A 26180-nucleotide genomic window follows, 5' to 3' on the forward strand; every position below is an offset into this window, starting at 1 on the left:
TATTGGGAATGGATCCCAGGAAGAATAGTTTCTACTTTGGTAGAGACCAGTGGGGATGCTTAAATAAAGAAATAAAGAAAGAAATATTCAGAGGTCTACCTGCAGCCACCCTCATGTAAAATCTACCTCTAGTGTGAACATCATGTTAATGGGGATACCAAACAGGAAGAAAAACTCCAAGGCACTCTCTTTAAACATTAAAATGCCTTTATTACCATGGCATGGTCATATCTAGACCTAAAAAACACTCCTACACGTTTTGACTTCAAGCCTTCATCAGGAAGTCAAACAGGAGCCTGGAAAACTGTTATGATAGTGTTTGTTATAGTCTTTATATATATTTATATATACTGTTTATTATATAGTTCCATAGATGTTTTAGTTCAGTTATCTGTGCATCAACTGCATCCATGTGTCTCCCCCTACTTTCCCCCTTCTCCCCCTCTCCCCCAGTCTCTCTCTATTGCTCTCTCTTTTTCTCCTCCTTTACTCTCTCTCTTTAACCCCAACTAGTCATGGCAGATGTCCATCCTCCAGGAGTCTGGGTCTGCTCAAGGTTTCTGCTGTTAAAGGGAAGTTTTTCCTTGCCACTGTCACTAGTCACAAGTGTTTTTGCTTCTGGAGGATTCTGTTGGGTTCTGTAAATTGGTTTAGAGTCTGGTTTGGACCACCTCTATATGTAAAGTGTAATGAGATAACTTTGTTATGATTTGGCGCCATATAAATTTGATTTGATTTGAAAACTGTCAGTTCCTGACCAACAGGAACTTGCCACCTGGGCATAAAGATAATGGCCAGCAAGATGGTGTCACTGCAGGTCAAAAGGCCATACACAAAGAAGAAAAGCTCACCTATAGAAATATTTACAAATATGTATGGATAAATAACAGTGCAAAACTACATATAGGATTGAAACAGTGTCACGTCTTTAAAAACAAGAAACAAGCAATTAATTACAGGAAAACAGAAAGATCCAACTCATCATACTAATGGGGTTGACAATTATTGTAATAGTTGACAAAATGCAGATGTTTGAAAAAATCCTGTTTATGGCTCCACCGTGTGGTCATAATATGATACTACATTTCATCCCATACCTCTTTCCTGTCCTTGGCAAAATATTGTCGGCTGAATTCTCCATGTAGGCCTATATGTGTTTTATAAATGAATGTATATGTTGAGTGTCTTTATGTGAGGTGAGTAACCCCCCCACACACACACACACCCCCTCTGTTTTCACTCTGTTTTACTGGATGTGTTGCTTCGGTTACAGGATACTTGAGTGCACTTGAAGGCAGACATTATGCAATGTCCTCACACTGCTGTGATTGTTCCCTGTTCTCCACCAAACAGTGGACTGGCCCGGCGGAGCAACAGGAAAACAGCTTCCTCCTGCTGCTCCTGCTCCTGCTGGGGTCTGTGCAGCCCCCAGCCCAGGCTTTTAAAGCAGCCAGCAGCCATCCCGTATCACCAGCCCATCCTCCTCCTCCTCCCCCTCCTCCTCCTCTCTGCTCCTCCTCCCCTCTGTCCTCTGCTTATAGCCGAGGAGCGTCACCGTCTCCTGGACGCGTCCATCCCGAGCTCAACCGAGACTTTGATTTATTCTTCGCTGTTTGGAGGTAGGAACATATGGATTTCCCTGTGTGTATTATGTATTATGATTTAATTTCTCTGGGTACAGTTGTGTTTATTTGCTGGTTTTGCTGCAGACGCACTTGCCCCCTCACCCTCCTCCTCTTCATCCGCTCGTTGAAGCCACAGATAGGCCACATGAGCAGCATCAGCCTGGAGGAGCTTTTAATGTCGGTGCTCCAGGCCAAGGACGATTCACGACCCGTTCGGTGATAAGCGATAAGCGCCTTTTATCCCCATTCATTTCATTCCACTGTTTTCACCTGTATTTATTATAGGCCTGTGCTTTCCAGGATCAGCCCAGCTCTGGTGAAGTTGGCTCAGTCTGTGTGAAAATGGGCTGGATGTTTACACAGATATGCAGGAATTAAACATCCATCCAGACATCATCTGTGACCATCATCCTGTAGTTAAAAATAGAGCATCTGGGTGGCCAGGACTTAAGCTTTATGTAAAATACAGTGGAAAAATGAGAAGGATTCCTAATGAGGGTTAAATATTTTTGCTTTTAAACAGAGCTGGTCACCTCCAATTTACTACTTTTGGTTATTTTTTTTTTTTGCTCCAAGTTGCCTTGAAATGTCATTTTTATTTTTGCGTCCATTATTTATTTGTGTCCATATCTTTTTATCAATTGCAAAGACAGTGTTGTCCTGATAATGTTAAGAATATGGTGAAATATCAACACAGTAGTACCCTAAATGTTTGATTGAATGCTTTGTGGTCTCTTTACACTGTTTAGTTCAAATACAAATGAAGAAGTCAGTATATTTTGGAGGTGATATCTGCTCAATCTAGTCATTGTACCTAAATCAAAGTGACTTCAGAACTTGTCCATCACTTTTTCTGCTTGAGGGTGTTTTTTACACAGTGTAACGGCAGTATTATCCTGAAAACGAGGCTTGGCCACTCATAAGGAGTGTTTAAATAATGTGTGTGATGTAGGGCTAATGGACTACACATGAGCTGGGCTCCATTGATGGCTGACAGTTAAAAGCTCTTAGTGATAAGACTTTCTCCCCCTCTGACTATCGGACACAGAGTGCACTCAGACTGGTCAGATGGATGGATCACTGTCAGTCTGTTAAGGCTTGATACCTTCACTCAGTGACAGAACCGGACCTCAGATAGTTTACATTGTGCAGCTGAAACCTGATCCAGTTCAGCCCTGGACCAGCAGAGGACAGATGCAGGTGTTTTCTGAGGTCCTGTATTCTGGGAGGAAACAGTATGTGACCTGATGACTTGATGGTTCGAAACAGATGAAACAGGATGGAAGGTGAAGCTCCCCATGGTGTGTTGATCCTCCAGAGGGAGGAGTGTAACCACAGCAATAACTGTTAAGGACCGGCTGGGCGTTGGCCCGGCTGGGCCGGCTGATAAACAGCCAGGGAGGAGAGAGGAGGGAGGGGAGGGTTAGAGGAAGAGGAAGACGAAGGGTGGGATGGGGATGGAGAATGGAGACTGGAGGAAGAGGGAGGGTGGACACACATGAAAGACACAGCCTGGTGTTTTTTCAGGGTAAAGAGAAAACTTTTTTAAGGAGACGAGGAGGAGATCCACAGGAAGCCGGGATCTTTCATCGAAGGATATCCTCCTCTTCCTCCTCCACCTCCTCCTCCTCCTCCTCCTCCCAGCATTACAGACATTTGTGGAGGCTCTGGTGTTTTTAGAAACAAGGTTCCTCTCCTGTGGGCAGGCCGGAACCCCCACCCCTCCATCCCCTGAGAAGGCTCTGATATCAGCCATGCTCAAACCTGATTCACAGTGTAGTTTTACACACACTCTCCTTTTCTCCATCATCCAGTCATACCCCGAGGGATGTGGTGTGTCTGTTTGAATGGATGATTTGTTCTCAGTGCAGCTCAAAAAGACACAATACCATCCATTAGCTCTTTCAAAGATCGTACTGTGATATGAAGTTGGAGGGTTTAATGTAATTTCATTGGGGAAATGTCTCTTATTTTTAGAGAATACCCAACAGGGATTTACACAGCATTTTTTAAAAGCCATAGAAGAAAAACCACAGGTTTCACTTTACCACGGCTCTATTCCACCCATTCCCAAAGAGTGGGTCACGACCCACAGCTGGGTCGAAGCATATTTTATTTGGATCACTAAATAAAATTGCATTTCACGTTTTTCAGAGAACAAGAAGCATAAGATCCTGTTTCTGACATGTATACATGTTTCCAATAACATGTAAATATCATGATTTATCAAACGTATATGTCATTGAATTGGATGCTTTACCCATTCAAGGTACTATCATCAGGTGATGGGGACGCGACAGTAGAATTCTCAGGAACATTTACGGTAGAAATCTACAAAGTGAAGTGGATTATTAGAAAAAACTTTCCCTCTAAATTATTTAGTTGTAGCTGTGTCTGCCTCTATGAGGCCAAGATGGCTGCTGTTAAAATGTCAATAATCTTATCAATGTTAAAGCTGCATAAATCAGCAGTATGACAGATCTCACATGATAAACCTGCTGTAGCTCACAGAGATCTTCAGCATATTTCAGCTCATTGTCATTGTTTCCTGGTTCGTACCTTAATACTGCTCTAGACACTATTTTCTATCAGAAGAAAAGAGTGAATATTTGATTTTTATTTGTTGGGTGGACACAGATATAAGTCCAAATACATGCTGATGTTACATGGCGGCTGTTGAATGTATGAAGCATTAACACATTGTTGTATCAGTTTTAATAACATTTCAGTGTTGTGTCAAAATGACTCAGGTTGAAAAGTGAGTTTAGTTAATTATCCTTGTAGAAGAATTGGACAAACACATAATAATCCACAAATATTCAATAGTGCAGTGGTGGTGCAGTGGTTAGCATTGTCACCTCATGGTTTTCTGTGTGGAGTTTGCAGGTTCTCCAGGTGTCTGCGTGGGTTTTCTCCGGGTACTGCATCTTCCTCCCACCAAAGACATGAATCTGAATACGCTACTATCAATCTAAGTCACCCTTAGCTGTAAATGTGAGAATGAATGGTACATGTCAGCCCTGTGATGAACTACAGGATCCAGCATGCCTGCAACCCTCACAAGGATTAAAGGGGTCATAATTTGCCTTTTTAAATGGAATGGATTTTGAAATGAAAACATTTCTCTGTGGTCTACATAAACTATAAATGCTATGCTTGGGTCTGAATTCTTCATTAATTCAACTCCACAGGCCCATATTCAACCCTTTTTCTGAGTAATGACACCAGAAAGGTCGTTTGAGCGCTGGCCCTTTAAATGCAAATGAGCCACTTCATGCCCCACCCCCTCCAGGTTGTTGTCCATGCTGCTCTGTCCTGTTCGGCCACTTTTGTTCATTAATACAACCAAAAATTAAACATTTTAGGTAATGGGCTTGAAATTTGGACATCTTTTCAGTTTTTACTGCTGCCGACAAACAATTATGACGTACTCAGAGAAATGTTCGTCGGAAGTCTTGACCTTATATGTGCAAATGTCATGACGTAACTAGTTATAAAAAGTAACAAATTAAGCAGGAATTGAAACGTGTTGTAGAAATCCACTCGATTTTTGCCAGAATGAATATAAAAATAGCTTTGCAGCGCCTGGAAGGTTCAAATTTGAACTTTTTGAACTATTAGGGTCCAAATGCACAAATAAATGTACCGAAGACTAATCAAAGTGGGTTTAGCAAAATATGACCCCTTTAAGAGAAAGAATGAATAAATACAGAAGTGAATAAAAATTAGTAATAAGTACAAAGAACACCCCCATATTGAGGGATGTGACACCTCAAACCTGATGGAAATTAGGTCACTATATGTGCGTAAGAGTTTGATATGATGACTTTCAGACCTTAGTCAAGCAGTAAGAATAACATAAATGTACAGCAGCTGGTCTATCAGCTGAAGATGTGACTGCCTTCCATTTAGTTTGTAGGCCGTTAACACTGCTTCATTGTGTGTTCTCTTTAAAAGCTGCATCAGAGACACAAGTAAAAATGTATGTCATGTTAAAAGATTAGCTTCAGGATCAAATAACTGAAACTGTGAAAGCAGGATGTGGTTGTAGTTACTGACCGTCGTGTCATCATGTTGCGACTTTCAAGCAACCATTGAAGAAAAATATGGTTTCTTAGACAGAAAACAGAGTTAGCATGAGGCTGACAGAGGCACACATGTTCTGGTGTAACTCTTGTTTATTGAAGGATACAAAACTGTTCCTTTCTTTGTTGTTTCCTGTGATGTGATCGTCTCCTCTCTGTGCCTTCTTGTTTCTCTGCAGCTGCTTAAAAACACACAAGACGAAGGCTTCTCTCCAGCCATGCAGAAGGTAATCCATCAATGGTAGCACACACTCTTACCCCACTGACCCTCAGAAATGACAATGGCCATCATGCACATTATGTGACACATTTATGGTAAAAGGGGTCAGAGAACATTCAGCCCAGCTACGAATGCTTTCACTTAACCTTTTTGTGGCATCCATACATGAGTTAGTTATGTATGAGTACTATGAAAGTGTTTTCATAAACATCATGTAATACAAAAATGCTTCCTTTTTTGGTAAGTGATGTAACTGCACCCCAGTGGGATGTGGTGCATCTGTATGTGGATGATTTGTTCTGAGTGCAACTAAAAAGAAGCAATAAAATGCATTAGCTCTGTTAAAAGGCAGGTGTGATCGCAGATATCACTTTCATAGAGAAGCAGCCCATAATATGACTAAAAGCAGGGCAAGTGGGAGGCATCAGGAAAAGTAGCCTGATGATAGAAACAACAACAAATAGGATGCACAGGAGCATGAAACAAACTAAAATAGTACATCTGTGGGCAACAAAACCAAAACTACAAGCTCAAAGATGATATAATGCTCGTCAGCACTGAGGAAAACTGGAAAATGACTGATAACACATGGATGACAGAGAAATGAATGCACTAGTTTTCATGAAACTGGACCATGGGACACATCCAAAAAGGGGCAAAGGCTGGGAGTTTAATCCAGATATAAATGAGTTCACACATATGGAGGTCTGTACTGTAATTCAATATCAGAAGACGTCAAAACTTCCTGGATCGTTTGGAGGAATTGTGGCTGTGTGAAGGCAGGCACTTTCACATTTTTTGGGACTGTGCTAAGATTGTACCCTACTGGTCACTGGTGATAAAGGAAATCAACAATGTAATAGGAATGGACTTACCATTTGATTTTATTGTGAATTACTTGGGTAACCTACCACATGAGATGAGGAAATCTGACCGATATCTTCTGTTAATATTATTAGCAGGGGCAAAAAAAGCCACAACTCGAAAATGGTTGTGTGAAGATTCCCCAACACTTCTGGACTGGACACATGTTGTGTATGAAATTTATGACATGGAAAGACTGACCTTCTCATTAAGACTCACTACTGATAAATGTAAAAACTATTGAGAAAAATGGAATGTATATGTTCATCAAATAAATCCTAGAACCTGTATAATCCTATACTAATTTGTCCTGAACCTGTCTGTATTTTGCTTGTCTGGAGCTTGAACCTGAACACGCTAATTGTTATGGTCTGTCTTTTGTTTTGTTTTTTTTTTTTGTCTATCATAAAATGTGGAGATAAAAATAAAGTATATAAAAAAAACCTTCCTGGATGGTAATAGTCTGATCGGGTTCATACCGTCTACTGAAAATATAAAGATTTCCTTTTCTGTTTTTGTCAGACAGATAGAAAAAGTAGATTTTTTTACCTTTTCATGCTTCAGCTACAACCTGTAAAATCAACTTTTCCTATCTGTCTGGCAAAAAAGAAGAAGAAATCTTTACATTTTTCCTGGATCCTGCAACACACAAACCAAAACCAACAGAATTTTAGTGATTGTGAGTCCTTGGAGGAGTTTTATTTTGAACTGAGTCCTTCTTGTCTCTGGATTATTTTGTTACCAATGACACCTTTTACATGACACTTACGATCCATTTATTAAGTAAAAGTAAATTGCTCCAGTAACTAAAACCGTTTAGTTTGCTAAATATTTCCAATTTTGTCTCAGGTGGAGGGACGGGTAACCCCGGTCAACCTGCCGTCCTCCAGGGGCCCGAGCACCCCAGGGTCACCCGCCACTGGCATCATGGTAAACATCTGTACTATGGACTTATCATCAGGTCTGTTCACCCTCACATTGTTAAGGTGTTGATGATGTTGTTATTGTGTGTGTGTGTGTGTGTGTGTGTGTGTGTGTGTGTGTCCCTTCAAGGCCCGATTGAATGACCAGGTGGTGGGTTACAGAGACCTGGCTGCCCTGCCCAGAGATAAAGCCATCCTACAGGTGGAGAGACCAGACCTGATGACCTACCAACCACACCTTAGCTTCTCCCCACTCGATCCACCGCGCAGAGAGGTACACGCATAAAAACACTCACTACATACTATTAGTAATGGGTTATTTTAAGGATAAGTGTGTATTTATGGTCTTTCTGTTTCCTGCAGCGATCTCTGTCTCCTCCTTCCACATCTCCAACAAGATCTCCTGAGGTAAGAGTCTAAAAAAAAAAAAAAAAAAGTATATATATATATATATATATATATATATATATATATATATATATATATATATATATATGTATATATATATATATATATATATATATATAATTTTTGTTTTTTTTTTTGTTTTTGTTTTGTTTTTAGGGGGAGGGGGGGCATATTGAAACAAATAAATCTACACTGAATTTACACTTTAAAGTAGCATCTTCTCAGATACTTAAAGTGAGTCATTCCAAAGTTGTAAACATGTTCATCCAGTGACACAGAGTGAAGGTGAAAAGGCAGAACTGTTTTTCGGATTCATGCACATGATTCTTGACATGTTTAGAGATTTATTCATATAAAACTTGCATTTCTTAAGTCTTTGTATTCAAAGTGTTAAGGTGAGAAGATCAAAATCAGTGTCAGATTTGTGTTTTAAAGGAGTCATATTTTGCTAAACCCACTTTTATTAGTCTTCGGTTCATTTATTTGTGTATTTGGACCCTAATAGTTCATAAAGTTTGAATTTGAACCCTCCGGGTGCTGCAAAGCTATCTTTATATTCATTCCGGTAAAAATCGAGTGGATTTCTATAACCCATTTTAATTCCTTCTTAATTTGTTACGTTTCATAACTAGTTACATCACAACATTTGCACATATAAGGTCTCCGAGTACGACATAATTGTTTCTCAGCAGCAGCAGTTGTAGTCCATACTGAAAATATGTCCAAACTTCAAGCCGATTACCTAAAATGTTCAGTTGTTGGTTGCATTAACGAACAAAAGTGGCTGAATGGGACAGAGCAGCACAGTCAACAACCTGGAGGAGGTGGGGTGTGAAGTGGCTCATTTGCATTTAAAGGGCCAGTGTTCAAAACGACCTTTCTGGTGTCATTACTCAGAAATAGGGTTGAAGATGGACCTGTGGAGTTGAATTAATGAGGAATTCAGACTCAAGCATAGCATTTACAGTTTATGTAGACCACAGGGAAGTGTTTTAAAACACATTATTCCATTTTAAAAAGCAAAATATCACTCCTTTAAGAGGAGTGAGGATGCTATTTGCCAGAGTCATTCTAAAAGGCTGAAGCAACGGGAAATGCAAACATGTCTCTTAAGTTTCAAAGTCTCGTCTTAATTAACATGCTGATACATAAAGATATTTAATTTGTAGGAAAAAGGCTCAACAAAGTGCAATTTTGTTAACAGTGACCCAGTTTTTCCATTCCCTCAGTACGTGACTTCTGTACAGTAGTGACAGTGTAGTTCTCTGTACAAGTATAATCATTTCTCACAATTTCCCAGCGAACACAAGACTTCAGTATGCTTTCCACCTCAGTGTGTTCCAGCCTGAATCTCCCACTGAAACCAGAAGTTATAATAAATGATTCCTCCTGTTTTCAGTCTTTATCATTCCACAAGTACTTCCTTAAAAAGCACTTGAATTAGTGGGAATACCTAGTTCATAACCTTACATACAGCAGGTGAACTCTTGGCGACCCATTTGACATCTTTCATGCACCATTGGTAGGTCACAACCCAAACTCTTTGAAAAAACAACGGTTTGACTGATGTCTTCAATCTCTTATCTACTTCTTGAGTAACAATCACCTCTTTGTGTGTCTCAAAGAGCCAGAAATGTGCCATTTGACTTCTCCAGTTTGCCTACAGTGGCTGAGAACACTAAGAGTCTTTGTCTCGCTGGTGCAGCATCTGTGGAGCCTTCCATCAGCCTCACACATGGTCCAGGCTTCGGTCATGATGCCGCTTCTGTGTTAATTAAAAGCAAATCACATTTCAGAAACATGAGACCAATATTAGTTTCATGGTCAGTTGTGCCCATCAGAGAGCATGCGTTGTGGTCAGTTTTATTCTTCGCAGACCCACAAAGCCCACAGTGAAGCACCTGCACTTACTACCAGTATGAAGTCACATGTCAGACTGTTTGATTTTGTGGTTACATTGGTTATATTTTTATGAACTGTTCTTTCTAATAAATAATCCCAACATCAACAAAATCAGAAAAATAGCATCTCTTCAGTTTCAAAACACTGGACATTAGGGCTGCACGGTATTGGAAAAAACTGACACTGCGATTTTTTTTTACCCCGCGATATGAAAAAATACTCAGTAGGATATAATAACTGTGTGGTGCCGACGTAAATGGTTAAACAAATGAATTGTGTTTCCTCTTGTTGTGGCAACAGGTGCAAGGCACTGTCAACACAGAACATGTGTTTCAGTATCATCCTTCTTGTAGCTGAAATAATATCAGATAACTGACGTTGCTCTTCATTTTGGCACCAAGTCTTCGTTTTCGGTGTTTTTCTCTTGTTCGTTGCTCATTTTTCAATGTTGTTACCAGCAGCTCACTCCACGTAGAGGGGCGCGGTCTGCTTCAGCAAACTGATTAAGAACGATTGTGATTGGTGGATCGCTGCGTGCAGTGTGTGTCAGGTACCCAGGTTGAAATCAGATGAGAACACGTTGAGTTTATTTGTCTCCTACATTGCAGGACCTGCGATGTGACTATTGCGCACTCGTGCATTTTCATATGTCTATGACAGAGGTTTGTCTAAAATGCTTGTAGCCTCTTTAGCCAAGTTTTTCCTTGTACCTGAGGCAGCCACAGTTCCATCTGTGTTGCCATAGTAATGCCACACGACGCGACGAGAAAAACGTAAGATAAAAACTCAACAAAACCAAATGTCAGTCAACAGAACATAATCCAAACAACAAGCACTTAAATGGGCAAGTATCTAAAACAAACTAAGAGTCTGAGACCAGCGTATGTCATGAATAAGTTTATAAAATAGCAGACCAATGAGACAAACTATGCAGCGCTAAGCTAACGCTAAGCAGAACCAACAGCACAAGTATTATTTCTCTACCACTAAAACTCACTGAACATGACAAAAACAAGTAAAAAGTCACTATTATCATCCTTCTCATCCAGTGTCACTGCTGCGAAGAAGGCTTACTATAATGACAAAAGTAACTCTGCGACTGGCACCAAGAAACTGTTTTCAACCTTTAAAACCCTACTCAGCCCTCCGCCTCCACCACCCACTACCAACCTGACAGCAGACATTTTTGCCTCATTTTTCACAAAGTGGAAACTATCAGCAGGCAGTTTACTGATCCACTCACAGACTGCATTCCTCCTTCATCATCACCCTCATCATCATCGTCATCATACACTCCTCCCTTTCCCCTGATTATAGTACCACTAACTCAACAAGCAAAAACCCAACTGGGTCATTCCCTTCATTTACCCCTCTAAGAGAGAACAAGGTGTCTAAACTCCTTTCCTCTAGCCATCTTATGACATGCCTTCTGGACCCTATTCCATCCAACCTCTTACAGTCTGTAGCCCCTACTATCACAGCACCGATCACACATGAACATTTCCTACAGGATTCAAACAAGCGCAGGTAACACCACTGCTCAAAAAACCATCCCTCACCCCCACTCAAGTGGAGAATTATCGACCGGTCTCACTCCTCCCATTCCTTTCAAAAACCATTGAAAGGGCGGTTTTCAAATAAGTCACAGAATACCTCTCCCGTAATAACCTCCTTGACACCAACCAATCTGGCTTTAAAATCGGCCACTCCACTGAAACGGCTCTGTTGTCTGTGACAGAAGCCTTGAAAGAAGCTCAAGCAGCAGCTCAGTCTTCTGTACTCATTTTACTCGACTTATCAGCAGCATTTGACACTTTCAGTCACGATATCCTACTATCCATACTCTTAAACATGGGCATCACAGGCCATACACACTCCTGGTTTCAATCTTACCTCACTGGTCGGTCGTTCAAAGTGTCCTGGTTAGGGCACACATCTGCAATACACTGCCTCACCACAGGGGTCCCCCAAGGCTCTGTTTTGGGCCCCCTCCTTTTTGCCATATACACCACCTCACTGGGTCAGATCATCCCCTCACATGGTTTCTCATATCACAGCTATGCTGATGATACCCAGCTCTATCTGGCATTCCCACCTGATGACTCCACAGTCTCAGCCAAAATCTCAGATTGTCTCTCTGACATATCTGCTTGGATGAAAGCCCATCACCTTCAGCTGAACCTGTCCAAAACAGAACTGCTGGTCTTCCCAGCTAAGCCAACCATACAACAGGACATCTCCATCAAAACTGACTCCTTATCTCTGGCTCCTACCAAAGTAGCTAGAAACTTGGGAGTCATGATTGACAATCAGTTGACTTTCACAGATCATGTTGCCTCTTTCACCCGATCATGTTGCTTCACACTATTCAATATAAGAAAGATCAGGCCATACCTAACTCAACAGGCCACCCAGCTCCTGGTCCAGACCATGGTGATCTCCCGTCTTGACTACTGCAATGCTCTTCTAACAGGCCTCCCAGCCTGTGTTATCAAACCACTACAGTTGGTCCAGAATGCGGCAGCGCGTCTGGTTTTCAATCAGCCTAAAAGGGCACATGTCACCCCCTTACTCACTGAGTTACACTGGCGACCCATAGCTGCCCGCATCAAATTCAAATCATTAGTGCTAGCCTACAAAGTTCTCCATGGGTCTGCTCCTACCTACTTTGGTGCGCTGATAAAAGCTTATGTTGCCCCACGACCACTCCGCTCGTCTAGGGAATGTTGTCTGGCAGTCCCGAAACCTTGCACAAGACAATCCAGGCTCTTTTCATGGGTCGTTCCACATTGGTGTAACAATCTACCAAGCACTACCAGAACAGGGGCGTCCCAGCCTATCTTCAAGAAGCTCTTGAAGACCCAACTGTTCAAAGAGCACCTCCTGTCTTAGCACTTTCAAACATTCCATTTTAAATGTATCATCATGTCTATTCTGTTGTTTTTACTTGGTATTTTTATTTCACTGTTTTTAATTGTACTGCTGCTTTTATGTCTCTTTTATTTATTTATTTTTTATTTAACCTTTATTTACCCAGGCAAGCAATAAAGAACAGATTCTTATTTACAAATGCAGCCTGATCAAAGAGCAATGGCTCCTTGAGGGGAAGGGGGTGAGGAGGCTAATAGTAAAATGTAAAAACAAGGTTAAACAATTACAAAAAACAAATAGTTAATAATAATAATAATAATAATTTTAATTTATTCTTGTATTTTAATCTGTCATTTTGCTTTTTATTCTTCTGTATGACAGGTTTTTAATTGTACAGCTGTTTTATGTTTTTAATCTATTCTTGTATTTTTCTTTCATTTTTTGTTTTTTCCCCTGAAAGTCGCTTTGGAAAAAAGCATCTGCTAAATGCATAAATGTAAATGTAAAATGTAAATGCAAACATTTGTCACATTATGAAACAATGATTATGAACCATGTTTTGCCTTTGCTGTTTTCTGATCATAACTTGGTTTAAAGGGGTCATAATTTGCTAAACCCTCTTTTATTAGTCTTTGGTACATTTATTTGTGTATTTGGACCCTAATAGTTCATAAAGTTTGAATTTGAACCCTGTAGGTGCTGCAAAGATATCTTTATATTCATTCAAAAATCAAGTGGATTTCTACAACCAGTTTTAATTCCTTTTTAATTTATTACATTTTATAGCTAGTTACATCCCAACATTTGCACATATAAGGTCAGACGAACATTTCTCTGAGTACGACATAATTGTTTGTCAGCAGCAGTGGTTGTAGTCCATACTGAAAATATGTTCAAACTTCAAGCCAATTACCTAAAATGTTCAGTTGTTGTAAGTAAGTAAATTTTATTTTTTGAGCACTTTTCACAGACAGAGCCACAAAGTGCTTTACAGTACAAAATACAATTAAAATAGAATTAAAATACCATTTAAAAATACAATAAAGAATAATCAAAATACAATTAAAATACAATAAATACATAAAGTACAATCAGTTTGTAGCAGTCCTGAGTCAGTTGTTGATTGTATTAATGAACGCAAGTGGCCGAATGGGACAGAGCAGCACAGCGAGCACCCTGGAGGGGGGAGGGGCATGAAGTGGTTCATTTACATTTAAAGGGCCAGCACTCAAAACGACCTTTCTGGTGTCATTACGCAGAAATATTGTGGAAGATGGGCCTGTGGAGTTTAATTAATTAAGAATTCAGACCCAAGCATAGCATTTACAGTTTATGTAGACCACAGGGAAATGTTTGAAAATGCATAATTCCATTTTTTTAAAAAAAGGCAAAATATCACTCGCTTAAGAGGATGAATGAATAAATACAGATATGAATAAAAATCAGTAACAAGTGCAAAGAACGCCCCCATATTGAGGGATGTGACACCTCAAACCTGATGGAAATTGAGTCACTAAGACCATTTGAAAAAACAAAATATCACTCCTTTAAATGAATGAAGCTTCCACTATCAGCTAATCCATTGTTTTGCGTTTCATTGAAATGATTCCCACTGGAATCAAATGGCCCAGGGCTTAACAGGTAAAGAAATGATGATGTACTAATTTAGAATAAACTATGCCTTACACAGCAGAACATTTGATCATGTTTTACACAATTTACACTAGTTTTGACTTTTACAAGCAGTTAAAACGAAGAATGACCTGATGGCATTGAAGAAAATTCAATATTAAGAGCGCTCCCAAATGAACTGAAGGCTAATAAAAAGAGGCAGTGGTATTAAATCTTCACATCACATATTGACCTTTATTGCACTCATTGGTCATTCTATTTCAGGTGAAGGAACGTAGAGCAGAGAGTGAGAGTGGTTCTCCTGGAGGGTCCACGCTGCAGCTCCAGACTGAACGCAAGATCAGCACCAGCCTCCAGCATTTCCACAGACCAGGTCCTTCAAACACACCTCTGACAGTCATTTAGAGGGAAAATTCACCAGATCCACTGCCACATGCACTGAAAAAAGCCTGCATTTTACATTTCACTTATACTTTGTCATGACTAGAGGTTTTGATTGCATATTGGTACAACTTAAGATGCAGGATCAATAATGAATGAAAATGCATGGGCTTTGGACTGATTCTTCCAAATTATAACACAGTGGATAACAAACCAAATGGGACATTTCAGCCTTTTCAGGTTTCATAAAGGACACTGGGGAAAACCTTGGCATTCCTAAATGGGCATGGGTTGTTAAAATCCATATCCATTTCATTGTCATTACAGACTAGATTAGGACATACAATAATATTTAAAGTTCATCACATTGACTTTTTACTAAAAACAAATGGTTGAATTGTTATGATTTTACATGTGTTGCTCATATTGGCAACTTCACATGAATATTATTATCCAACTCTGGGAAGTGTTTTTGGATCTTTCAGCTCATTGTTTCAGTTTTATATGTCTGCTTCATTATCACAGCAGTACAACTCCAATCTAAAATCATGTGAAGTACATTTCTCCAATTTTTTTAAATATGGATAATAACTATCCTTGGTGAAACATGACACAAAAGTGCATAAATGTTTGGTTATGTACTCAAAAGCTTGTCTAATGGTTTTACTTTTACAACAACAGCCTTAAACTTGAACTATTTAGTGACTAAACCTTAATATTTTGATTTAGATAACGGAACCAACATATACAGGAAACCTCCTATCTACAAGCAAGGTGAGGGCTTCTCTTTCATTCATTTCTATAATTTTTTGTGTATTGTTCTGCTTCAGCTGTGAGGCCGATTTATATGTTTGGTTTTTTTTTTTACTCCATTTGTACAGAAATGAACAAACATGTTGAAGGTGGAGTCATTGAATCAGCCAAGTTTCCTGCAGCTCAGCGACCAGACCCCAACCTGCCATCCAAGATAGAGACAGAGTACTGGCCCTGCCCCCCCTCATTGGCTGCCATGGGTAACACACACACACACACACACACACACACACACACACACACACACACACACACACATATTGTTCAGAGTCATTCTCCAGGTATGTGTTTGAAGCTGGACAGAACTGTACAGTCATGATCTTTTAGAGATTGAGTGGAGGAAGAAGAGGCTGCAGGAGGAAGATGAGTTTGAGGACCTGACAGAAGAAGCCAAGACGCTACAAGAGCAGGAGCTGGAAAAGGTTTGTGTTCAAGATCTTTACAGGAGTACTGCATTATATACAGGGTGTATAAAAAAAAAAACTATACATTTTGAAAAATTACCCCCAGTTCCACGTTTGATAATTTTTGGAATTTTCTTTAACTGGATGTCGGTAGGTAGGGGATTGATGGATATTTGTCCAAATTTACAGACCCAGGTTTTCATGCATGAGTGAGCAGGAGCAAATTGCACAATCCAAGTTAAAACTGGTTTGCGGTGGGATTTAAATCCAATCAAAGGTCATGGGTGGGGACAATGGGCATCCATCTTGTTTTCCACAAAATTGCCAGGTTACAGCATTAACACTTCGGCCACCATATCAGTTTCATTTTTTTTTACCCCTGGCAGCTGTTCCTGCCTTTCAATGTTAATTCAACTTGTTTAAGCCTGAAAATGTCACTGAGGACAGGCCAAGTTAGAGTTAGGGTTAATTTAAGGGTAAATTTGGACAAATATCCACCAATCACCTACCTACCGATGTCCATAAAAGAAAATTCCAAAAATTATCAAATGCGGAACTGGGGGTCATTTTTCAAAATGTATTTTTTTTTGATACACCCTGTATATGTATTGGGAAGTGGACTCTGTTTGTGTGTGTGTCTCGGGCATCACACTAAATTTGGAAAGAGCTGACTGCTTCAGCTTAAACATACTGATGTATTTTTGGTCAAAGAAGAGACCAGTGAAAATGGCAAGTTGATAGGACCAATATTTGGGGAGATATTAGTAATTTTGGAATACAATAGCCTTATAATCACATTGCTATGCCCAGAATCATAGAATCATCATTGAAGTGGGTTACCTAGCAACAGATAATTGGTGTCAAATTTCATGTGCAGAAACAGACGTGCCAACTGAGAGGTTATTCAACTGAAAATGCCAATGGAATTTAACAAGAAAGTAAAGGAATGAACTGTCTCAGAGGATCTAGAGCCTGTGGTTCCACACAGGTCAAAGCACTAGTATATATGTATTTATATATTCATGTCTCAGTCATCTCCAAAGTCATTCAAGTAATGAAACTATTAAAATGAAAGGTCACAGTTGTCATATTGATATTCATGTGTGTGAGTCTTATATGTTAATGAACACACACAAACTCACACACACACACACACACACACACACACACACTGACTGATCTGTGTTTACGACGTTTCAGATCAAGTCCAACCTGGGACGCCTCATCCTGAAGGAGGAGAAGGAGAAAGCCATTCATTTTCGGAGGAAGACGCAGTCGCTGCCTGACAGAACACATATGCACACTAGTGAGACTCGCTGTCAGATTTGCACAGTTTATTTGGGGAGTTTTGAGATGAGTCATCTCTCAGTGGATTCTTTTTTTTTTCTTTTCTCGACTGGTAGGTATTTCTGCAAGTGCATCAAAGTCTCCTTCCCGCTCAGGAACAGGCCTGACCCGAGTAAGAGTGTGTTTGTTTGTGAACACAGATGTGTATTTGTGGTTATTTCTAAATGCTAAACATCCACTGACACTCCTGGAGGAATAGGGTATAATGAGTCTTCTGTAACAATATGATATTTATTAAGGAACAGTGTTGAACTTAACATAATTAGTACCTGAAAGACACAATGACACTGTGAAGATTAAGCCAGATTTAGCTTTACCTTCACAACTGGGAACAAAAATTAGCAGAATATGACTGCACCAGAAAGCTTGAATGTATAATCTTTGTTCCTTTAGGTTGATGTAGATGTTTCTATTGTCTTTTTTGAGCATTTAAGATCCAAAAAGGTCTTCACTCTGTGAATACTGCTCATTAGCACCACATTTTAACATGTTTCTCTTCACTGTCATAAGCAACATTAAGATTCATTTTCAGAAAATCTACACACAATCATAAACTGTCGTAGAAGTATGTCAACATTAGACTCAACTACAGAATCTAAGTAAACAAACCTTCACCTCACAAGTGGATCTACAAGTGGATTTTCCTGAACAGTGTTCCATATGAAAACTAAATGGGTTTGTTCTGTGTTCAGATGCAGTCTGCAGAGTTTTCCACAGATGGAGATAAGGGACAGCCAGGTAGGACACTCTTTTGTCCCATTATACACTGTTACAAAAACACTAAATAAAGGAAATGCTGACATGTTCTGTAACTGTACACCTGCGGTATAGTTTGACATGATAGCATCGTTCTACAGGAAGAATACAACGGTTTTCAGCATTCATAGCACAAGCATAATATGACCTTTCTGCAGTAAAATGTACAGGACAGATTAATAATGACTGTTTGTTGACATTTTCAGTGTTGCACTATGTACGTACATTTGTGTTCCATTTCAAATAACCAGTTTAGGATTTTATTGTAATTTAACAGACTTTATCTGTCGTAAAAATGTATTTCATATAAATATTTTTTATGAACACATTTTGTTATTAATGCTGAATGTGTTCCATTTATTTTTTTAAAATTTCATTTTAGTGTTTACTTGTATAGGGACATATATTTAGCTAAATTACAATGAAGTACAACAAGAAAGGGTGTGTTATTCATGACACCATGACTGTTCCCTTTGTAAAATGAGTCTGTATCCAGTTTGAAACCTGAAGGTAAAGGATTACAAATATTATTTCCACAAACAGAGAAGGCAGTTTGTATAAATGAGGATTTACATAAAAACACCTTACTGTTCCCAGTGTTTCCAATATTACTGAGACTGAGAGGAACCAGGAGGTCACTGCGCACCCAGAGCCTGGTTATGCAGGAATTTATAGTTGAGTTTTAGATTATGTTCATAGAAAATAATGCAACCTTCCCCAAAGGTCTTTAAAACATACTGAGGACTGTCCTCATGTAAACATACTGTTTACATGTAAACATACTGTTTACATGAGGACATCCACATCTAATGTTTTTGAAATAGAACCAGTTTACCCCATTAGTCTATATGTAAATCTAACAGCTTGTTAAACAGACACACATAACAGTTATATAAATGATCTCATTTATTGTCATTCGCTTGACTAGATTTTTGGTCATATTTGTCAAGAAAACAGCTTTATTGACAAACTTCTACACATTGAAAGTGTTGTATGTAATAGTGAAATGACACTTGGATAGAACATGCTGCAGGAAACAACATGCAGATACTGTTTTTCTCATGGATGTGTCAATGGTTTGGTGTTAGTTGTACATCCTAGACAGAATTAAAAATGCACTCTCCAGTGATCATTTATATCCCATGTAATCATTCTTTATCTTCCTATTGTCATATTTTTCAGCTGCTCAGGTAAGCGTGACATCTGCTCAGACTCTGTGTGGCATGTGCATGACATTAGGAGTGCTGTGCTTCAGCTAACCTGCCATCTTTACTGGTACTGAACAGCTGCACGTTTGGAACAGCGCCTGCAAATCTGAGTCATCCTCCAAGTCTGTCTGTCCTGTCCTGTTCTGATGTATGTATGTGTGTGTGTGTGTGTGTGTGTGTGTGTTTAATTTGCATCTTCACACTAGTGTACATGCATGATTTCTAACAGTGTTTGTGTTTGGCTTTGGTACAACCTGGGGTGCCGTAAAGGGGGAGTAAACATGACAAATTCATGGGGCCCACTAAATTTTTTCCTGTTTTTTTCCTCACAAATTTTTTTTCCTGGTATTTTTTTCCCCACTAATTTTTTTCCTGGGACTTTTTTCCCCACAAAATTTTCTCCTGTTTTTTTACCCCCACTAGTCTTTTTTATGTTTTTTATTTGTCCCATTGCTAATTTGCACATACACTTCCTTGCACTTAGAGTACTTGGGGAGCCTGCAGGGGGCCAACTGGTCCCCTAGTTTGGATTTGTGTGCTGTGTATATTTTTTGTTTTTAGTTAATAAAGCACTTATTTTCCTTTTTGCATGTACTGAAGTGATCATTGTGTGAGGTGCAGGGCTGCTGGCGCTGTAAAGGGGGGGTGAACATGACCAATTCATGGGGCCCAGCATTCCCAGGGGGCCCAGTGGATGTAGGTTAAAAGTTGTGAAAATTTCATGTAAGCTTTGGAATAAAAAAGAGGCATAGAAGCCGGGAGTAGGACGTCCAAAGTTAAGTTTCACTTTGGGTTTCACACAGGTTATGGCACTTATGGAACACAACCCCATGTACACCCCACCCCCCTCAAATTTATGAAGGGCCCACAACTGCTAATGGTGCTCTAGGATACAACTAAGGTGTATGTTCAGTAAAGATTCCCAGGCATAGCTTTAACATAGATGTTTGTTTGTGTGTAGAATGGAGATGCGCGGAGGGAGCGAATGGACAGAGGAAACTCGCTGCCCAGCATCCTGGAGCAGAAGGTGAGAGCTGCTGCAGCTGTCTCTCCATCAGGCCCATTCAAACTCCAAACACACCATCACCCACATCAGTGCAAACTAAAGTCTGTCACAGCTCCCATACCAAACAGCTGCCCCCGTCTGTTTCCAGTGTTAGTGCTGAAAACAGAGCTTAACCTGGTTTCATTCCTTTATCATTAACATGGACTGATGTCATCTCAGTGTATGAGTATTTACAAAGATGTTGAGTTTTTCTTTTAAATAGAAACTGCAGTTTTTTGGTATGATGTTTACACATCTGTGCAGTTTTCAGGGGTGTTGGTTCCAGTTTGCTGATAAACACACAGTCCATATTAACATATTAACTCTGCAGGTATTACAGTCTGTCTTTGAAATAAAACATCTGCAGCATTATGATCATGAAGGCATTACAGTGCATCAGGAGTTGTTTCACATTATTTCTACACCTTTTTCAGGTGGTTACTGGTGACCTCCAGTGGTGGAGTAGTAAGGCTGCACCATGGGCTCTGAAAATGGTCATTTTGGATAGAATTTGTATCATGATCTGGACACAAGTATTGGGACACATTGAATTCAGGTGTTTCATTGCTAACAGGGGGCTGGCAAATGTAATATAATTTTATATTGCAATATTTACCCCGCCCCCCCAAAGGGGAGGCAAGGGGTATTGTTTTTGGTCTGGTTTGTTTCTTTGTGAACACTTTAGCAGCAAAACTGTTGGCTGAATTCATACTAAATTGGGTTTATAGATTGCCAGTGACCCAGAATAGATGTCATTACATTTTGGGAAAGGTCGGTCAAAGTTCACACTTTTAAGGATGTTTTAAAATCTTTCGATTTACTTATAATGAGCGAAATACATGTGAGGGGTGGGGTTTGTTGTGCCTGGCACCACTTGTTATCCTTACAACAAGAAGGTCCTGGGTTCAGTTCCAACCAGGGACCTTTCTGTGTGGAGTTTGCATGTTCTCCCTGTGTCTGCGTGGGTTCTCTCTAGGTACTCCGGCTTCCTCCCACCATCCAAAGACATGCACTGATAGGTTAATTGGTCAACCTAAAATTCTCCATAGGTGTGAATGTGAGAGCGATTGGTTGTTCATCTCTATATGTCAGCCCTGTGATGAACTGGCGACTTGTCCAGGGTGTACCCCACCTTCACCCATAGGTAGCTGGGAAAGGCTCCAGCATCCCCCATGACCCTAGTGAGGATAAAGCGGGTTCAGAAGATGAATGAATGAATGATCATAAGAATAAACATGTTTATTTTATCTACAGGGTTGATTTTGTTAACATTGTCATCAATTCTGGCAAAATCATTCAGTTCATTTTTAATAAATTTTACCCAAAAGTGAAATGTTTTTATCCTTATTATAGTTTTACGTTCTATCTCAACATTTCTGAAATATTTATCACGATGTTTTTAAAACACAAGTGACTGTCTGGTTTCTCCAACTCTCACTAAGCTTAAAAGAAATATTGATTTTACATTTATTGAGATAATTACTAACAACTGATGTGAACATTTTATCATGATATTATGTCACTGTGAATGGAAAGTACAGGCTGTAGGTGGGATGTGTTCCAGTATTTGTGTCCATATAATGTATATTTCCAGTCATGTGAAATTCAGTCATTATACAGCATGACCTGAATCAGAGCATAGTTGTGTATGTAATTCTATTTAGTTATAGTCAATCTGAGGGAATGCTCCATTCCTTGGTTGTAAAGTGACAGATATTGTATACATGCCCCTTCTAGAGAAACAGTTACACTGTCTGAATAAACAGCAGAAAAGTAAAGGTTTATTTACTCATTACTTTAATAGATGAGAGAAGCAAGACGACTGAATAGAATGAAATGGTAGAATTAGACATGTCCTTCAGCATCGGCCCGTGGAGGTAATCATAGGTGCATGTAGGTTTGTTTGTGGTGTAGGAGTGGGTGCTACCTATAACATACCTTTGTCTGTTAAAAACAACTTAGTACCTACTTGAACTTCTTGAGTTTCACTTCAAACAGATTATTTGATTGTTTCTTAAATATACAGATTTGTTAAACTCGACATGAGGCTGTCTAATGAAAACTCAACCATGTGTTAGAGGTAGTGTGTTTGTCTGAACCTAGTCAACATTTACAGTTTATCACATTTATATTTGTAAAGTGTGTTTTTAATGTATTTTTTTTTATTCTTCCTATTCTTTTAATTCTCACTGTATTTTTCATATTTTGTCTACCTTATTACCCTGCCCCCTTGAGAGGGAGGCAAGGAGTATTGTTTTTCGTTCGGTTTGTTTGTTTGTTAACACTCTAGCAGCAAAACGATTGGTTGAATTCATACCAAATTTGGTTTATAGATTGCTAGTGACCCTGAACAGACGTGGTTACATTTTGGTAAAAGTAGGTGAAAGTTCAAATTTTTTATGATTTTTTTAAAATATTTTTTTTCTCACATTTACTTATAATGGGCAACATTTCAAATGTGTATAAAAACATAAATTTTGTTTCAATTTATTTCAAACTTGCCGAATATATAGAAGCAACTGATATGCTGACATCAGTACACACAAAGACATGATGACATCAGCTGGATCAGTGCCAAAAGCTACAGTACGTGTGAGGGGCAGAGTTTGTTGTGCCTGGAACCACTTGTTCACTTTTAACCTGATGTCTTTCCACAAATAATTATGTATTTTACTGTTATTGTATTATTATATTATATTGTTTTTGTTGAAAAGTGGCATCCTTCTTCTTCTTCTTCTTCTTCTTCTTCTTATCATTATTATTATTATTATTATTATTATTATTATTATTATTATTATTATTATTATTATTATTATTATTATTATTATTATTATCAGTAGGTGACATTATTCTTGTTATGTGATCCATGTGTTTTTTTCTCTCTTCCAGATCTATCCTTATGAATCACTGATTGTGACCCACAGAGGGCGCTGTAAGCTGCCTCCTGGAGTTGACCGTACTCGACTGGAGGTGTGTATCAGAAGGACTATGGGCATGGCTGTGTGCTTGATCAGTGGTTTAAGGCTGAACCTTTGAAACCTGAACATTTGCAGGTTTTCACCCCAAACAAAGAGGTGAAGTGCAAAAACTAAACAGGTAATGTTTCTGTGGATGTGGGTCAGTAATCCAGTCATTCCTCCTGTCTCTTCTCAGAGGCATTTGTCTCCAGAGGAGTTCCAGCAGCTGTTTGGGATGCCCATGGCTGAGTTCGACCGCCTGTCATTATGGAAACGAAATGAACTGAAGAAGAAAGTCTCACTTTTCTAACAGGAAGTGGCCTCATTGCTGTAATACTTGACGAACAGCCTGCTTTGGAGGAGGACGAGGAGGAGGAGGATATACAGTCAATAAAACACAAGACAGCCAATCATCACTTTAGTCCATCAAACTAACCATCCACGTCCCTGGATGTGAGCCGGCCCGGGTGGGTCAGACCAGAGTTTATTGGAGGCTGGCCCTGACTAACCCTTTACTCTGACTAACCTAAACCGATGCACTGACACTCACACTCACATATGACCTGTACTGCACTTATAATCACCACAGCTTGCTTCTCATCTGTGCCCACTCATTTACAGACATTATCATCATTATCATCATCAAGTCTATTTTCCATCTCCATTTCTCTCAGTTGTTGTTACTGCTATTAACTTGAATAACAGCTAATCAATCTAAAAGTCATGTATTTCTGCTCTTATGTGGCATATTGTAATATCTATTTATTATGTGGAGCTTCTTATTTATTTGAAGATTGTAATTTTTACACTCAACTGCCAGAAGTCCCATGTTTGCTGCTGTGAATTGCTCATTTTTTAATATTTATTTTGCTGTACAGTTTTTTTTTAAGAGCACCCACCGATTGACTTCATCCTTTGCATCATTTTTTTCTGCAGATGACCTCACGTACGTCACATTTTAAGGAGCAGTACGTAGCACCTATATATTAATGTGTCTTAAGTTAGAAAACCAGGCTCTCTGCTGTCATGCCCATGCTCAGTCTCCACTGATCATGCTTTTGTCCACATCGCTTGTCTTCTGGTAACACCTCCATATCATCCAGTCCTTATCGTTTCTGTTGTATAATATAAGGGAGTCAAATAAATCAGTCAACAATAAACTGGTTCACGGTCTTTTTCTGTCACTTAACATTCTGTATTTTCTGCAGAAATGGTTTTTCCTTCAGATCTACTTGTCGTTTTTTATATTGAATGGCTCGCACATGAAAGTAATGAAGACATTGTTTTGTAGAGAAAAGAAAATCAATTTAAACCAAAAAAGACCCAAACATCCACCACCAACCGAAATCATCTGAGCTAAATTGTTTAATACCTGTTGATCGACTAATATTATCAATACATGTAAAAAAAAAAAAATGTATGTAAAATGCAGTTTGTTATCTTTTTATGGTCATCAGATATGACCCATTTGAACGTTCAGAGTTTCCGTAGTTACCGTGGAAACACCATCATCTTCTACAACATTGATTGACCGGTAAAACCCATGGAGTTTAATAAATAACAGTAAATGGAGACACTTTTTTATATCCAGTTAATGATATATTTGACTGAAAAAGTCACTTTTCCTCTAGTTTTTTGATACAATAACATAAACTTTAATCTGAACTTTTATGAACAGCTACATGATCAGTACATTAAATATTGGAAATACCTGATTTACACAGGAAAAATGCAAAATAAGGAGAATTATTTTACAAAACATGGCATTCAACCACTAAGGAAATTTTAAATATGGAGAAAAATTTATCTGGGAACTGCCACAAAAGTAGCATTGGGTCTTTATGTGAGCTCAGTTGTGCAGCCAAATATTTCCCTCAAAGACAGAAGGTAAACTGTAACACTGGAGTAACGTATTTAGTTTTCAGCCACACTGAGAGTCACTCTTATTAATATATTACATTAATAGCGATCTTTTAAATGGAATTATTCACCGTTGTTGCAGATTTCATGACGTGATATAAACCAAATAGAGCAGAATCTGAGCACAGCCTTACTACTGTTGGGAACCGTCTGAAAAATCTGTAGAGGCAACCTGAAAAACACCTGAGAGTACTTGTTAATGACCTGCCAATTTCCTAAAACACTTGAGAGACACATACTGAAAATTGTCCAAAATGATCATCTTCAGAGCACATAGTTTAACCCTATAATTCCACTACCACACACCATTGCAATCACCTGAAAAAGCCTCAGAAACAACCAGAAACACTTCAGGAAGCACTTGCTGAACACCTGGACAATTACCTTGAGTAGCATAGAAAATCTGTCCAAAAAGAGCTTTTTCAGAGCACCATAGTATGGTTTTAGTCAGGAGGGGGTTAAATATGTTGTTTCTCTCTACTAGAGCCTTTCTACAACTGTGTATTGAATTAATGAATAAATAACCTTCAGATTTTATGTAGTAGAGTTTATTCAGACAAGGTTCTGTCATGTCCTTCAGCATAAAGAACAGAAAAGGTGTTATGTGTACACTAGTCTTCAGAATCTGTCCTGTTCACCTGATCTTTAGTTACTTTAAAATAAAATATGCCCCTTTATCCTTATTGAAGTTCATCACAGAGTTTGTACTTTTTTATTTAGTGCTTTAGTGGCATATAGTGGAAATAAATAGTGGAAGTAAATTTAAAAAATATATATATATAAAGAGAATAAATATCTGAAGAGCTGAAGGAAGATGTG

The 26180-nt window shown here is 39.0% G+C and overlaps 1 protein-coding gene and 1 long non-coding RNA gene across 2 annotated transcripts; one reads left to right on the top strand and one right to left on the bottom strand.

The window, feature by feature from the left end:
• The first annotated feature begins 1363 nt into the window (after positions 1 to 1363).
• Positions 1364 to 24602, top strand: dmtn (dematin actin binding protein). The gene is made up of 16 exons (XM_030150912.1): positions 1364 to 1619; positions 5890 to 5937; positions 7644 to 7724; positions 7848 to 7991; positions 8081 to 8125; positions 14795 to 14903; positions 15641 to 15685; positions 15793 to 15924; positions 16052 to 16146; positions 17329 to 17434; positions 17532 to 17587; positions 18168 to 18213; positions 19414 to 19421; positions 20401 to 20466; positions 23374 to 23454; positions 23638 to 24602. Exons 2-16 carry the CDS (start codon positions 5929 to 5931, stop codon positions 23749 to 23751), a joined length of 1137 nt encoding a protein of 378 aa, XP_030006772.1. The 5' UTR covers positions 1364 to 1619; positions 5890 to 5928; the 3' UTR covers positions 23752 to 24602.
• Positions 18550 to 20460, bottom strand: LOC115430729 (uncharacterized). The gene is made up of 3 exons (XR_003936977.1): positions 20337 to 20460; positions 19011 to 19693; positions 18550 to 18975 (listed from the first exon to the last, which is right to left on the bottom strand). It is a non-coding gene; the product is annotated as an uncharacterized LOC115430729 (long non-coding RNA).
• Positions 24603 to 26180: the final 1578 nt, after the last annotated feature.

The sequence above is a fragment of the Sphaeramia orbicularis genome, chromosome 12 (genome assembly GCF_902148855.1).
Source record: "Sphaeramia orbicularis chromosome 12, fSphaOr1.1, whole genome shotgun sequence".
Classification (NCBI taxonomy): Eukaryota; Metazoa; Chordata; class Actinopteri; order Kurtiformes; family Apogonidae; genus Sphaeramia; species Sphaeramia orbicularis.